The 15,331-nt window shown below is 36.7% G+C and overlaps 1 protein-coding gene across 2 annotated transcripts; it reads left to right on the top strand.

Moving 5' to 3' along the window:
* Positions 1-1,109: 1,109 nt before the first annotated feature.
* LOC145558478 (uncharacterized) lies at positions 1,110-4,835 on the top strand. Of its 2 annotated transcripts, none has more exons than XM_081619734.1 (5): positions 1,110-1,606; positions 2,431-2,501; positions 3,295-3,518; positions 3,625-3,735; positions 4,171-4,835. In XM_081619734.1, the coding sequence occupies exons 2-5, from the start codon at positions 2,456-2,458 to the stop codon at positions 4,630-4,632; spliced, it is 843 nt and encodes a 280-aa protein (XP_081475860.1). In that variant the 5' UTR covers positions 1,110-1,606; positions 2,431-2,455; the 3' UTR covers positions 4,633-4,835. The 2 variants fall into 2 exon arrangements, with proteins under 2 accessions (XP_081475860.1, XP_081475861.1); XM_081619735.1 differs by having other exon boundaries at positions 2,440-2,501.
* The last annotated feature ends 10,496 nt before the right edge of the window (positions 4,836-15,331 follow it).

Here is a 15,331-nt window from a genome sequence, read left to right on the forward strand (position 1 = left end):
GTCGAATTAAGTGGATTTATTCTTGAAAGTTTGGTCGAATTATCTTGTTTAGTTTAGGAATTTTTACTCTGTGTTTTCAAAAAAAAAAAATTATTATATTTTTATTAATGTATATGCACATGTATGTATCCATGTACACGTTGGCTCTCTTTCTTACCAAAAATAATAAAAATCAACGTATCGTTTGTGGGATAAAGTAGCAAACATCAGTATAGATTTATTGTACATATTCACTACAGGCCTGCAGCATTATTACCCCGTACTCTTGCAGTTTTGGTCTTACTTTCTCACTTTCTGTTTTTGAAGTAAAAAAATTTGTTATGTACTTTCCTAGTGTAATTATTCAACTGAAGATTAATGCTGCTGTTTTCCCTTTTATTTCCTAGTGTAATTATTTAACTGAAGATTAATGCTGCTGTTTTCCCTTTTATTGTTTTTTGTTTTTTTTTCTTACATACTGTCATCACATTAGAGTTACAATTAAGCTTAGAGATTCATCAGTGTTCTCACCTCTTTCTCAAAACTTCAAGGAAAACAACCCTTACTAGCATACTGTTTTTTTATGTGGGGTCATGAATCAAAATCTGTCACATTGTTATCAGCATTCCTAGTTGTTATCTTCCATACTTTAGTGGCTGGTATTGGTTGAAGCTTTATTGAAATGGAAGGAATGGGCATTTGGGAACCAATTTATTGCTCAGAATTTAGGCTTTTAAATAGGCTACAGTTGTGTGAGTAAAATGTATAAAACAGAGCAAAGAACACTACTACAAAAATGCTCAAAGAGACCTTAAGTAAGAGATCATTTAAATAAATGTTTGGTCTCTTGGATTCAAGAGACCAACTATTTCAAATAAATGGTCTCTTATGTATAATCTTAGAGATATGAAAATGTACCAAAGACCATCTATTTTAAATAAGTGGTCTCTCCTTCTTTTTAATTAAATAAATTAAAAAAGAGAGACCATTTATTTAGGAGAAGTGGTCTCTCCTTTTTTTAATTAAATAAATAAATAAAAGAGAGACCATTTATTTACAAAAGTGGTCTCTCCTTTTTTTAGTTAAATAAAAAAAACATCTATTTTCAAAGTCAGGTTCAAAAAAAAAAAAATAATAAAAAAAAAAATCTAAAAACTCGGCAAAGAGGAAAACCCAAACCTTATTTTCATTTCCTCAAACCGCCTCTCACTATCTTTTCACCTCCGGCCGCAAATACCACCACTATCTTCATCGGCGGTGCCGAAATCACTCATCCAAACCTCTTCATCAGCCACCACGTCATCACCTTCCGTCGCGTTAACGAAATCACTCATCCAAAGCTCTTTGACGCCGGAATCCGATTCCGATTGAGCGGCTACAGCTTCCTCGCTCTCGCAATCTCTAACCAAATACTGAAGTTTGTCGATCTCAAATCTCTGCCGCCGTCGACGGTGCTTCCGACGCTCTAATCCAGCGAAACTCTCACCATCACAACTCCAGACGGTTGCTCGCAGCTTCACTCTCTCGCTCTCACAGTCGCTCCACCAGAACAAGTCACTCGTTAGTGACGTTACGTTGTCGTTGTCACGCTGGGCAACCGCCTGCTCTTCCTATCATTCCATTCAAGGTTCGTTCTTTATTTTTTTTTGTTTTATGCGAATTATTTTTTAAAATTCGCAGAAATTTTTAAAACCTGCGAACACAACTATTTCCATTCCTTAATTCTGCAAATTAATTTTTGCTTCCATTTTCTGCGAATTAATTTTTCCTTCCATTTGACACTAATTTTGTTCCAAGTTTTTTTTAAATTCGGATTTTTAATTTAAATTCCCATCATCTGATTGGTATGTTTATGAATATTTTAGCTAATATGTTATTATCAATTCTATCTGAAATTGTGGGAATTAAAATGCTCGGAATTAAATTGGGAATTAAAATGCTCTTTAGGTGAGTTATAGTGGATTTTTGCTTGTTTTTAGAAATCTTATTCTAGAAATCTGATAAAAGAATACAAAAATTGAATTATGTATGCTAAATCATTATTTTATAAGTCTCTGGCAGAACCTATTTAAGGAGTTAGAGTCCTTGTATATGTTGTTCTTTGTGCTACTATCGTTAAGATAATCTGAAGTGTTTTGATTGGTGTTGTCGGTATGAGCTTCTTTAAACTTTCCCATTTAAATTCCAAATTTAGGGTTCTTTTGCATAATTTCTAGTTCAAATCTTAGATTTTGTTTGATTTATAGTGTTTTGATTTAATTTAGTGTATTTTAGTTTAATTTAATTTAGCATGGAGTATGGAGTGATGCATCTAGGAAAAAGTGAAGAACTTGAAAATTTATCTTGAGTACATTGTAATTTTGGTTATTTTCAATTTCTTCTTAATTGTCATCTTTTTTCAATTTATCTTGAGTACATTGTAATTTTGGTTATTTTCTATGTATTATCAAGAAACTATAGCTAAATTTGCTACACCATGTATCATGATGATACCATCAGCAAGAGTCCTTGTGACGATCCAGGTAATTCATTTTGCTCTATAGATTCTTTTGAATGGAATTATAGATTTAATTAAGGTGAATATTGCTTTGATAATATATTATATGCTAAGTGGATTGTTTACAACAGAGGAATATGAAAAGCTTCATGCTTGACTGTTTGTTAACTTGTATATATTTTGTAATATAAACTTGATGTGTTTGTAGCATGCATATTGTTTTGACATGAATTGTTGGAACTGTTTTCAATTTATGAACAATACAAAGATATACCAACCTGTGATAACTTAAAGGTAATAGCATATAATTCACATTATGCTACTCCATGAAAATCAAGACTGTAAGGGCTGCTTCCGCTGAGTTACAAGCTATAAGAGAAGGCGTTATGAATTGAACTTACTCACGCACACAGCACACACTCAAGGGGGCAGCAAGCAAAAGATTACTTTTCATTAACAATTGAAAATTACAAGAACACAATTAGCTGATAGACATACTCTTCCTTTCCTCCCCTATTCTTTATATATACATAACAAGTTAGAAGTAATCTCTTAATGATGTTTGTCTTCTAGTTCTTTTGCTAATCTGCTTTTCGTTTTTTTTTTCCCTCCAAAATTTCAAGGTTGACTCTTTCTCTTAACCCCTGAGACTTCCTTAAGTAGCTTGTCTTCTATCTCCCAACTGGTCTCTTTTTGGTTGCATTGGTCTGTCTGTTTGCTTGGCTGACTGTCTGGCTCCTTTGCCTTGCATTGGTTTGCTACTATTGGTTTACGCCTCTTCCTATTGTTCACAACCCACGGTTGCTGAGTCATCACAGAAAGTCTAAACACTGTTTGGGATAGAGGCATCCGATTCCTCGAACATGTTAGCCCATGGCCTGACACTGTTCGAGCTGAATTCATAAATAAGCGTAAGTATCCTGATTTTCTGAAACGTTCTAACCAAGCAAGAGATAATCGGTTATCTGGCCAAACATTAGAGAAGTTTGACCCTGGCCATCGCCAAGGTAGCATATCTACTCCTCAAGTGGTTAAAAAAATGGTAAGTGTATGATTTTAGCAGCAAACTTATGATTTTATATAAGATTGAAGCAAGTAGAAAATTTTCTTGTATTTTTTTTAGTGCTAACAACTTCTTCTAATACAAGGCAAAGAAAAAGGATGGAATTTTACCAACTGAAATTTATGAGAGCACTCATTCTGTTTGTGTGGGCAATGATGAAGTTGAATTGATGGGTGACAAGTCTCAAAAAGTCATGGTATGAGTATACTTCTATATTTTGCTAAGATTACAAAAAAAAAAAAAAAAAATATGGTAGTTAATGTTTGGAGATATTATAGATTGTTTATTTGTTTGTGTGATTGAGTTGGAGGATGAGAATGATTTGCCAGCATTAATCATATGATTAATGTGGTATGGCACAATGTGAATTGAGACAGGTTTATTTTGAAGCCATACCCTATAGGAGGGGATTCTTCAATTTACAAAGGAGACTCTGCCGAAATTTTTACTAATAACTGCTTACATAAATTATTTTGCCATAAGTGTTGCATTTTTTATTTTAACTTCTTTTTTATTATTTATTTATTTTTTTATTTTAACTTCTTTTATTTATTTTTTTATTTTTGATGTTTTTAGTCTTTTTAAGTTTTAACATTTGAGATCGTAGTTACTAATACATATCTTAATGCAGGGAGAATATATGGAAAAACTTGAGGAATATAAGAACAAAGGAATTGAGATAAACCCCGACAAAGTCTATTTGGAGGTTGTAGGTGGAAAAAAGAAAGAAAAAGTCTACGGTTTAGGGAGTGCTTCACAAATGTATTACAAGAGTGATCCTACTTCTCAATCTACTGCATCATCTTCCACTCCTTCCATGATTTCTCAATTAAGTTCTCAAGTTGACGAACTGAAGAAGATGGCAGAAGAAAACCATAACAAGGTAGAAGAAAGCCAAAAAATAGCAGCAGAGAGCTTAAAATGTGCTAAGGAATTCGTCGAAAATCATGAGATCGAAAAAGCTACATGGAAGAAGGAAAAATTAACTATGAAAAAAACATTGCAGGAAATGGCATCACTTGTAAAACAAGTTTACCGTCCTTATAAGCCTCCTACGCCTGCAGTCACCCGCTCTCGTGATACAACTAAGTGATTTTTATTTTCTTGGTGGTAATTTTATGAACAATTGGTCTTTTACATTGTCATTAATTCTTGTTTGAAGTAGCTTTTTTTTATATGGGAGGTGACTTTTGGAACAATTAGTCTTATGAGTTAAATATTGTTTTTTAATACATTGATACAAAATTGATTGATATTTTGGATATTTGAATAAAATTAACATTTTGGTTATTTGAATTTATGCGTGGGTACCTTTTTTTTGTGATTGATATTGGTTGTCGCTAAATTATGGTCTCAAATATTGATCGTCAGTCGCAAATATTTAGCGATTGCAAATTTGGTTTAGAGACTGATTGGTTAGTTGCAAAATCATTAGTCTCAGTAGTCGCTAATCTGTCACAAATAATTAGTTTGTAGTCGCAAAAATTTGTTTCGTAAGTAGTTGCTAATCCATCGCAAAAAACATTAGTCTCAGTATTCGCAAATCCATCGTAATTAAACTAGTCTCCGTAGTCGCAAAAGTTTAGTCTCGTAGTCGCAAAAGTTTGGTCTTGTAGTCGCTAATCCGTCGCAAAAGTAGTCTTACAACATTGGTCTAAGTAGTTGCTAATCCGTCGCAAATATTTTACGACGAACAATAATTTAGTTGCTAAAATTTGAAAGTTAGTCGCTAAATGGTAGTTGCAAAGGCGTTGCAAATCCGTCGCTAAATTTGCGACTGTGCAAAAATTAGTCGCAAAAAAGGATTTGCGACGAGGTCTTTGGCAACGAACCAAAGTAGTCGCAAATCCGTCGCAAATCCATTTTTGCGACGGATTTGCGACTACTTTGGCCGTCGCTAATTACCCTTTTTCTTGTAGTGAATTACATTGCAAAGTCGTTATTCTTATTTAATAAAATTCGTGGAAGAACAATAACCAAGATTCGCCTTGGCTTAGGTGATCAACCAACACTTATTTAATTCAATTCTAGTCTTTATTTAACGCAAGATACTATGTGGAATTGATTAATCAATTATTTTAAAAGTGATCAAACAACACTAATTAATTAATTCAAGTCCTTTTAAACAAGAAAAATAAAGGTGATTTAACTAAGTGCTCGGGAATTTACCACTTCTGTTTGCTAGATCTCCGTTTAGAACACTTATCACCTTCTTGTTGGGGAACCTCCACCGTAGTAACAAAGTATCGAAAGGGTGAGTGTTTAGGACAAGAGGGCTAGGTTGCACAAGTTCACAAGTTATTTCGCCATAGTTTTAGGTTAATTTCTGTCTGTTGAAGCCTCGGTTTAAGCTCGTATTTATAGAGAAGGATAAGGTTTAGGGTTTTGAGCTTTTTGCCACAGCAGGTGTCGTGCGCAACAGATGAAGTTGCGCGCGGCAACCCAGTGCAAGTTATAGAGTTGCGCTGCTATGTGCAGCGCAACTATTGGTCTTGCGCGCGGCTTTATGGTAAGATTCAATTTTATTTTTACCATATAATTTCCGAATAATTACAAATCTTTCGCAGCGCAACTCAGAAAGTTGCGCTGGGTGTCGCGTGCAACTGAAATAGTTGCGCACGGCAGCCAGCGCGACTTTGTGAGATGCTGCGGCAGCACTAAGTTTTAACCCAGGCGCTCCTAAATCCGTCATTGTTAGGGTTTAGCACGGGCTTAAGCCTAATTATGATCGGGTTTAGTTAATTGGACCTTTGTTTTGGCTTTTTCTTTAATTTGGGCAAGTCTTTTGTGTTTTGTGGCTTAACAAGTTATCCATAAGTATTCTTCACTTTGATCCAACACGAAGATGACTTTATTTATCGTCATTGCACTTCCTGTCGGGACAGGAGGCCAAAAGTAGATGTCTACACTTACGTATCCTAGGGAGTAATAGTGATGCCTCGCTTTGGCGTAGCCCATCACTACTCTCAATAGGTCAATAAATATTGTTTTGGAATGGCAATTTCACTCAATATTTTAAGGACCTAGGGTTTATATGTTGGTTAATTTAAGTTAACTTAATTAATCATCACAACATTCAAAAACCTAAACATACATCTAACATATAATTCACATATAAATACTCATAAATATATAGTGAAAACATAAATAAAGATGCATTTGGAAACTAACATGACCCCTTCAGTCTTCCAGGGTCGTCTTTTGTAACTTCATGGCTTCGTCTTCCAAGAACCTCCGTCTTCAAGACATGACCATAATAATGCAAATACTAGTATCTACGTGTTGAAATATGCCTTGAATTTGGGTTTAGGAGCAGTGAGCTATAGCTCGAGTGGTAGCTCGGTAGTTTCGGAAGCATATGGAGTTGCGACGAAATAGGAGCTATAGCTCCTATACGAGTGAGCTGTAGCTCACGAAGACAGATTGGTTCGACTAGGTCGAGCGATAGCTCGCTCGGTAGCTCGCGAAGGTCAAAGGTGAGATAGGGGCTGAGCGATAGCTCGCTTGACCATGAGCGATAGCTTGACTGGGGTCCGAGCAATAGCTCGCTCGATGGTGAGCGAGAGCTCTCCGTTTGTGCACGGTGGAACCCACACGATTTATTAGGGTTTTATGGGCCGTTTTTATGCACTAATCTATCTTATTTGGGGAAGCTATATATATTCCTAGTTAGGGTTTATTCATAGCTTAGTCTATTATTGATAATTGACATTATCAATCTGTAACCTGGAATTTCCTCAAGATCAATAAAGCTTTTCTCTTACCTGCCCGTGGATGTAGCCAACACATTATTTGTGAACCACGTAAATCTGTGTGTGCTATTTATTTGTTTTGCATTCATTAATTTGTTTTTTATCACATCTGTTACAACAATTGGTATCAGAGCTTAGGTTTGATTAGAGTGGGAGAGATGTCTGGGATGAATGTTACAATTGATAAATTCATGGGGAGGAATAGTTTTAGTCTGTGGCAGATCAAGATGCGGGCTTTGTCGAAGCAGCAAGGGCTATGGGCGCCGTTGGCAAAGAAGTCATCGAGTCTAGATGACGCGGAGACACCGTCGACAAAGAAATCACCGGGTCCGGTAACCGCTGAGATGGGTATCTTGGAGGAGAAAGCACACTCAACAATCATGTTGTGTCTGGCAGAAGATGTTATCACTGAGGTCGCAGAGGAGGAAACCACATCGGGTCTATGGTTGAAACTGGAGACTCTATACATGACAAAGTCTTTAACCAACAAGTTGCTATTGAAGCAACGTCTGTTCGGTCTGCGAATGTTTGAAGGTACATCCCTTAGAGAACACTTAGATCAATTGAATACGATTTTGTTAGAATTGCGTAATATTGATGTTAAGGTTGAGGATGAGGATGCTGCCTTAATTTTGTTAGTGTCTTTACTAGTGTCATATGAGAATTTTTTGTAGTCTTGTATTATTGGTAAAGAGATAGTGTCTCTAGAGGAGGTTAGATATGCTCTCCATACTAGAGAATTGCGCCACAAGGTGGCTGGTACAGGTACAGATGATTAGGCTGCTGGATTAGTAGCTAGTGAAGGTAATGGACAGGGGAATTTGGGGAGAAAATCCAGGAAACCCTATTCTAGGGGTCCTAAACCTAATGATATCTGTAACTACTGTAAGGAGAAGGGGCATTGGAAATCTGAATGTCCCGAAAAGATGAGACAACAGGAAAATTCAGAGTCTGCAGATATTGCAAATGGAGACACCCGTTCAGAAGAGGATTATGTCCTGATTGCTGATGAGCGTGCGCATCAATCTAATGTGTGGGTTCTAAATTCGGGGGCATCTTATCATATGTGTTCACTTAGGGAGTGGTTTACGAACTACGAACAGGTTGATGGAGGTGTTACTATGGCCAAAAACAAAGTCTGCAAAATAGTTGGTATAGGGTTGTAGGCGTCGTTCGAAGTGCGCCTACGTTAGAATCATGTGTGAATATGCTTGGCACTCTTAGGAAGTGGAAATTGACATAATACGATTAGGGACAAGGAAAGTAGGGAGCCTCCAACAAGTTTTTAAGGAACTTGTAAACCGTTCACGGATCATAAAAGGCAACCACGAATAAAGGGACAACGAAAGGCAACAACGATTGACCCGTGAAGGTTACACCCCATTCATAATCCATGAGATTAATAACTCCATATGGTTCGGAACCACGAAAGGAGGATCGGGGATGATGGTACGAAGTGAGTCATGGAGTCACATTCGCCCGTATTGGCCTCTACTCGATTCTTATAGTGAAAAGTGATTCCTGCGATCTCAAAGGCATACAAACAAAGATTCAATTTGCTCCAATCTATTATTATGCTAAATTGGTTTAATATTAATGCAACATATTATTCTAAAATATTGTGATCACTTGATTAAACAACAAGATTAAAAAGGAACCTAAACCGGTTGTCCAAATTATCTTATTAGGCGTGATTTTCAATTACATATTCCCTTTAAACATGCAATATGGCGATCATAAAAATAATAAAATAAACATTAATATTAGAAGCAATCTAACAATAATAGTGTAAGTCAAATCAAATAATAATAAACCTAATCATGACACTAGCAATATAAAAATAAAATAAGAGTAATTAAATTAATTAATTACTCACATTCCGCGCGTTCCTTTAAATTGCTACATCATGAATAAATTGTTAGTAACTTCAATAAAAATATAAATCAAATGGAAATTAAATTAAAGTAGAGTTGATTTGGTCCAAACCTTCAGTTAATTCTACCTTTCACACCTTGGTTTAAGTATAGAACTTTGGGTAAAGTATGGACTCCTTGGAGTGCTTAAGGAAGGAATGAAAGAATAGGGAGGCTAGTGTTTTAGGCTAAATTTGGAGAAGAGAATTATTCTATGATCAAACTTGTTGATGTTTGAAAAAAGGGGAGATATGACCTCTATTTATAGAGAAAAAAGAAGGTCGAAGAATCAAGAAAAGATAAGAATTCGAATCGGATAAAACTCTTGCGATAGACAACAGTTTTTGTGGTTTTTGTTTTTATCATATCTTTTGATCCAGAAATAGGAATAAGATATCGTTGGAAAGATCTTTAAGTCTACTTTCTAACCCAATTAGAATCAGATTAAAATGTTTTGTACAATAAAAGATATGGCCGAAATAGTGAGACAGTGTCAGTTTTGGATAGAGTTTGACATTTAATTCATATCTTTTCCGTTATAGCTCGGAATTGATATTATAATATAAAATTTGAAAGATAATTTCAAGGGCTATCCAACCATATAAAATTTGGATAAAAAATATGATGCACGAAAATAATATCTGTCTATCTTTGAACGTCTTTCAATTCGGATATAAATAGGATTTTAAAAAAAAGGAGTTTTATTCAATTTCAAACTATTTAATCTTATCTTTTCAAAAAGGATAATTAAGATCTTTTAGAAACTTATAGAAGCTTCTAATTAATCCTAATTGGTTTAGGAATTGGATTAAATCATTTGGACCCTCCACATGATCATTGGGTCGTAGGTAAGGTGGGCTTAGGTTCGGTTTGGGCTCAGTTTAATATTTTGGCCATAACTTATTCGTTATAACTCGGATTTGGGCCTATAACATATCGTTGGAAAGATCTTTTAAAGCCCCATCCAACTATTTAATCATTGACCAAGATTATGGACCAAAATAAACTGGATTAAACGTTTTTATAAAAAGGACACGAAATGAATGATTTTAAAGGACACGAAATGAATTATTTTGGGTTTAAAGGCACGAAAAGAGGAAAATAAGTTATGGTTTGGGGAAATGGGCTAGGATTTGGGTTGGTTTATGAAATGGAAATATGGATTTAAGCACTCCAAGATTAAATACTCAACCCGACCAATAATGGCGGTGAAAGGTTGTTCATCATCGGGTTTGGTTTTGGGGAGACATTTTTAGGTGTCTACAAGGGTCCATCAGAGTTCGAACACATGATGGTAAATTATGTATGTTGAATAATGTTAGGCATGTTCCACAGATCACGAGGAATTTTATTTCACTTAGTCTTTTAGAAAATGGTTCAGTTTCAAAGGTGAAGGTGGAGGATTGTATGTCTACAAGGGTTCAAAGGTAGTTCTGAAAGGTGTTAAACGGGAGACATAATATGTTTTGCAAGGGTCTACGTTATCTATTTTTGAGTCTGGTGTTGTCACATCATCTGTTTGTGGTAGTGTTGAGAAACAGGTGGAGCATAGAGTCGCTCTAGGTGGGGGTGGTGGTCCACGTCCGGGAAAGATCAGTCAACAATCACAATATGAGTCTGAGTCTGAAGCATCACAGTCTTCGCCGTTGAAATCGGGTCAGTCTAGTTTGGCTCTTGGTCGGCAAGTAATCTTTAGGAACTCTCCCTAAAGGAAAGGTCGGGAAGACAAGGTGGCTTTTGCACTATCTGTTGGAGAGGTGGATATATCTGAGCCTCCCAAAGGAGGTGTTGCTCGTTCTAGGAAGAAGCATTATCAATCCGTCTGTTCGAATCTAGTTCCGCAGAGTAAGTCCCAAGGTTGCTTGGACTTACAAATTATTCGAAGCTGTTTGTAGCCCTTAGGGGCTAATCTGGAGCTCTACGGGGCTAATCTGGAGTCCTACGGGACTAATCTGGTCTGGTTGTAGGGAGAGTCTGGGCATTGTGATCAATGCATCTGGTTATCTGGTTTTGTGAGAGGATTTAAGTCAAGGTGGAGATTGTTGAAATATGCCTTGAATTTGGGTTTAGGAGTAGCAAGCTATAGCTCGATAGGTAGCTCAGAAGCATATGGAGTTGCGACGAAATTCGAGCTATAGCTCCTATGCGAGTGAGCTATAGCTCACGAAGACAGATTGGTTCGACTAGGCCGAGCGATAGCTCGCTCGGTAGCTCGCGAAGGTCGAAGGTGAGATAGGGGCCGAGCGATAGCTCGCTCGACCATGAGCGATAGCTCGACTGGGGTTCGAGCGATAGCTCGCTCGATGGTGAGCGAGAGCTCTCCGTTTGTGCACGGTGGAACCCACACGATTTATTAGGGTTTTATGGGCCGTTTTTATGCACTAATCTATCTTATTTGGGGAAGCTTTATATATTCCTAGTTAGGGTTTATTCATAGCTTAGTCTATTATTGATAATTGACATTATCAATCTGTAACCTGGAATTTCCTCAAGATCAATAAAGCTTTTCTCTCGCCTGCCCGTGGACGTAGCCAACACATTGTTGGTGAACCACGTAAATATGTGTGTGTTATTTATTTGTTTTGCATTCATTAATTTGTTCTTTCTCACATCCGTTACAACACTACGATTAGGACTAATCTAAATATTAGGGTACAAAAATACTCAACCGTTCACAGACCGTATTTAGATTTACAAAAATACATCACGGATCGCAGTCTGTATTTTCTATCCTAATCAGGCCCTACTAATTGCCATTTCATAAAACCTGTGAGAGAATATACATACATTCCATTCATCCATTCACTATTTGTGAATGTCCCATGCATTTAACAACGATAAACAAGTAACAATGCATAAAACACGCGTAAACTAGTAACTAATTTAGGTCGTTAAATTAACATGCCTAATTAAAACTAGTCAAAGTTGTTTGATTGATTATGTAATTTAGTACAATTAAAATTGAAGCTCCCACTAAATTCCGCATTTATCTTAATTAGTCCAATTAATTAAGTCGGTAAACCCAAAATTATGCCAAAATTAAATTTTGCCAATGCCGCTCAAGACCGAGGACTAGCTTCAAAATTTAATTAAAATTAATTAAAACCAAAATAATTAATTAAAATTATTAAAACGATAATATTAGCATAGCCTTAAAACAAAGCACAAGTGTTAAGTGAGGGGTTATGCACACAGCCGTTACTCATGCCAAGCGTCACACCCATAGCCTAGAATATCGCATACACGTCGACTCTTTTATGGGGCATGCTTGCGACACAAGCCACAAAGGCCACGCAAGCTTGCTGCTGTGTGCATCGTGCCACAAGCACGTAGCACACCCACATGCACACACAATCCGCACCAAGCAACGCACACCACAAGGCTCGACCACACGCAAGCAAACACGGGCAGCCGAGCAAAAGCACAACATCCCTTATAATCGGTTGTGCTGCCGCACCATGGTGGTGGTGGTGGTACGGCTGGAAGCCGTGCTTGCTGGTTGTGACAGCAGCCACGCATATGCCACACCATGTTGAGGCTTCCCTTGGCAGACTCATGCAGGCTACTATGTAGCCCGGCTCGTTAAGGGGCATTTCGCCCTCGATTTTCGTGCAACACCATGGATTTTTAACCCCAATCTTGCATGACTTATTAGTTAATTCCAAATTAATTTTAGAATTAATAAAATGAGCCAAAAATGAAATAATACAAGTCCAACTTAAATTAAAAAATTCATTAAGGTGCATATAACCAAAATTATTTCCAAGAACCATTCTTTAATAAAATTTGGCTTAACTTGGTGCAAAAAAATGAATAAGGCTAATAACTCACTATTAATTTAATTTATTTAGTTTAATCATGAGATTTTGACAAAAATAAAGGGAAGTTGGAATTATGAACACAAATATTAAAATAAAGATTCCAACTTTAACTTGTGAATCCTTGAAGACTTATATCTTCCAATATGAAGATAAATGAAATTTCTATCACATGATTCAAACTTTGATTCCAATCAACTTAAAACATGATTAAATAAAAAGTTCAACAAAAAATTCATGGAATCTAGTAACTCAAAGTTTCAATCAATTAAAACAATTAAAGATTGAATCTTTAGTACTTAGAAGCATCAAAGAACTTTCACACTTAATGCAATGGATTTGCAATTATGTGAAAATATGAACCAATCTTTCAAGCACCAATTACTACCAAATATCCATGCTTAAAGAGGTTTAAAATTACATATAAATTAAGGAAAGAACCAAATACATAACAACCATAAATATGCCATTAAGATTCAAGGTTAGAAAGACTTAAAAGTTTTCGTCAAAACGTAAAATCCCTCGAAAAAGGAATTTCTGGTCGGTTTTTGTCTAAAAGCACAGTCTTGAATAGTTAAACCATTTCCAGAACACCTTTTCCACCCAAAATTCACTATTTTTGGGCTAAAGACAACTTTAATACGAGCTTAAAATTAATAAAACCGAGCTACTAATCTAATTAGCAACATAAAACCAGAAAAATTAAGCCATAAAAACACGTTGAAAAATATGATTATAAAAATAAATGAGCAAGGCTCCGATACCGCTGTTGGGTTTTGATGAGTCCGACTAACCGCAAAAGAAAACCCGAGCCAAGACCAAACTCACAATTAATATAATCACAAAGCATAATTAACTTAAACAACAAGATTAAGAAAAAGATTAATACCTTTGATGCGTGCTTCGTTCACTAAAAGAGCTCTTACTTTGAAAGCTCTAAGTCTCGCTCGCACGAAGACCTCCAACGGAAGTCCACCCGCAACTCAACCCCGGCAATGGTCCAATTCTTAAAGGTTAGCTAAGGGGACCTAAAACCTGATTAATTATATGTGTTCAAATGTTTTCTCAATGGAGATGCCTTTTTCAACACCTTACTCAAGTGATTTTCCCAATACCCCAACTTGGGTATTTATAAGGAAAAACAAGAGTGAGATTTTCTCTTCCATCAATGTGAGGGAATTAATTATTCCTTTTTTTATTATATAAAAAAAAAATTAATTAACAAGCTACTAATAAATCAACAAGTGGCATGTTTAGGAGAAGAGTTAGGTGAGGACCACAATAGGGGAGGGGACCAAACTAGATCCCCAATGAGCACACTATGGCCGACCACCTTGCATCTCTCACACCCAACAACCGGCTGCCACGTAGCACCCCAAGAGGAGCACCAAGGCAGCCGTTTTTGGGCTTGCTGCCACGGCCCAACTATTGCGGCCAAGGCGTGGCTTGCGGCTGCTGCCTCGACCTAGCTAGTTGGTCTTGGCTTGGCTGCTACTCCCTTGGCCGACTGCCATGGCTAGCACTTGCTAGCCGTGGTGTGCTAGCATGACTTGGTGCATTTTCTAGCCGCCTTGGCTTTTACCAAATTCCCCTAGGCATCGGTTTGTTCGAGGCATTCCGATTCTAGGGGTATTTCGGTAATTGTTAATTTATTAGTAATTTTACCGTCTTGTCCTTCATTATTTAGACTCGACTTCTGATGCTCGGATTCGACGCTCCAAGCTCGAATTTCCGACGTCTAAATATTAATTACTCGGGTGACTCATTAATTCCTTCCAAATTAATTCGTCCCGTCGGTTCGTTAATTGCTTGGGTGTGACCCGTAGGGTTCAATCAAGATTAAGTTGTAATATTAATTATACATTAATATTACTGTAGGCGTCGTCTGAAGTGCGCTTACGTTAGCATGTGGTGAATATGCTTTGCACTCATATGAAGTGGGAATTTACATAATACGATTAGGGACAAGGAAAGTATGGAGACGCCAACAAGTTTTTAAGGAACTTGTAAACCGTTCACGGATCATAAAAGGCAACCACGAATAAAGGGACAACGATAGGAAACAACGATTCACCCATGAAGGTTACACCCCATTTATAATCCATGAGATTACTAACTCCATAGGGTTCGGAATCACGAAAGGAGGATCGGGGGGATGATGGTACAAAGTCAGTCATGGAGTCACATTTGCCCGTATTGGCCTCTACTCGATTCTTATAGTAAAAAGTTATTCCTGTAATCTCAAAGGCATGCAAACAAAGATTCAATTTTCTCCAAAACATTATTATGTAAATTGGTTTAATATTAAT

The sequence above is a fragment of the Chenopodium album genome, chromosome 9, assembly GCF_948465745.1.
Source record: "Chenopodium album chromosome 9, dcCheAlbu1.1, whole genome shotgun sequence".
Taxonomy (NCBI): domain Eukaryota; kingdom Viridiplantae; phylum Streptophyta; class Magnoliopsida; order Caryophyllales; family Amaranthaceae; genus Chenopodium; species Chenopodium album.

Coding starts and splice junctions, on each gene's coding strand:
- LOC145558478 (XM_081619734.1), top strand. CDS start 2,456: ATGTATCATGATGATACCATCAGCAAGAGTCCTTGTGACGATCCAG. Junction 2,502..3,294: donor GAGTCCTTGTGACGATCCAG/GTAATTCATTTT, acceptor GAGTCATCACAG/AAAGTCTAAACACTGTTTGG. Junction 3,519..3,624: donor CTCAAGTGGTTAAAAAAATG/GTAAGTGTATGA, acceptor TTCTAATACAAG/GCAAAGAAAAAGGATGGAAT.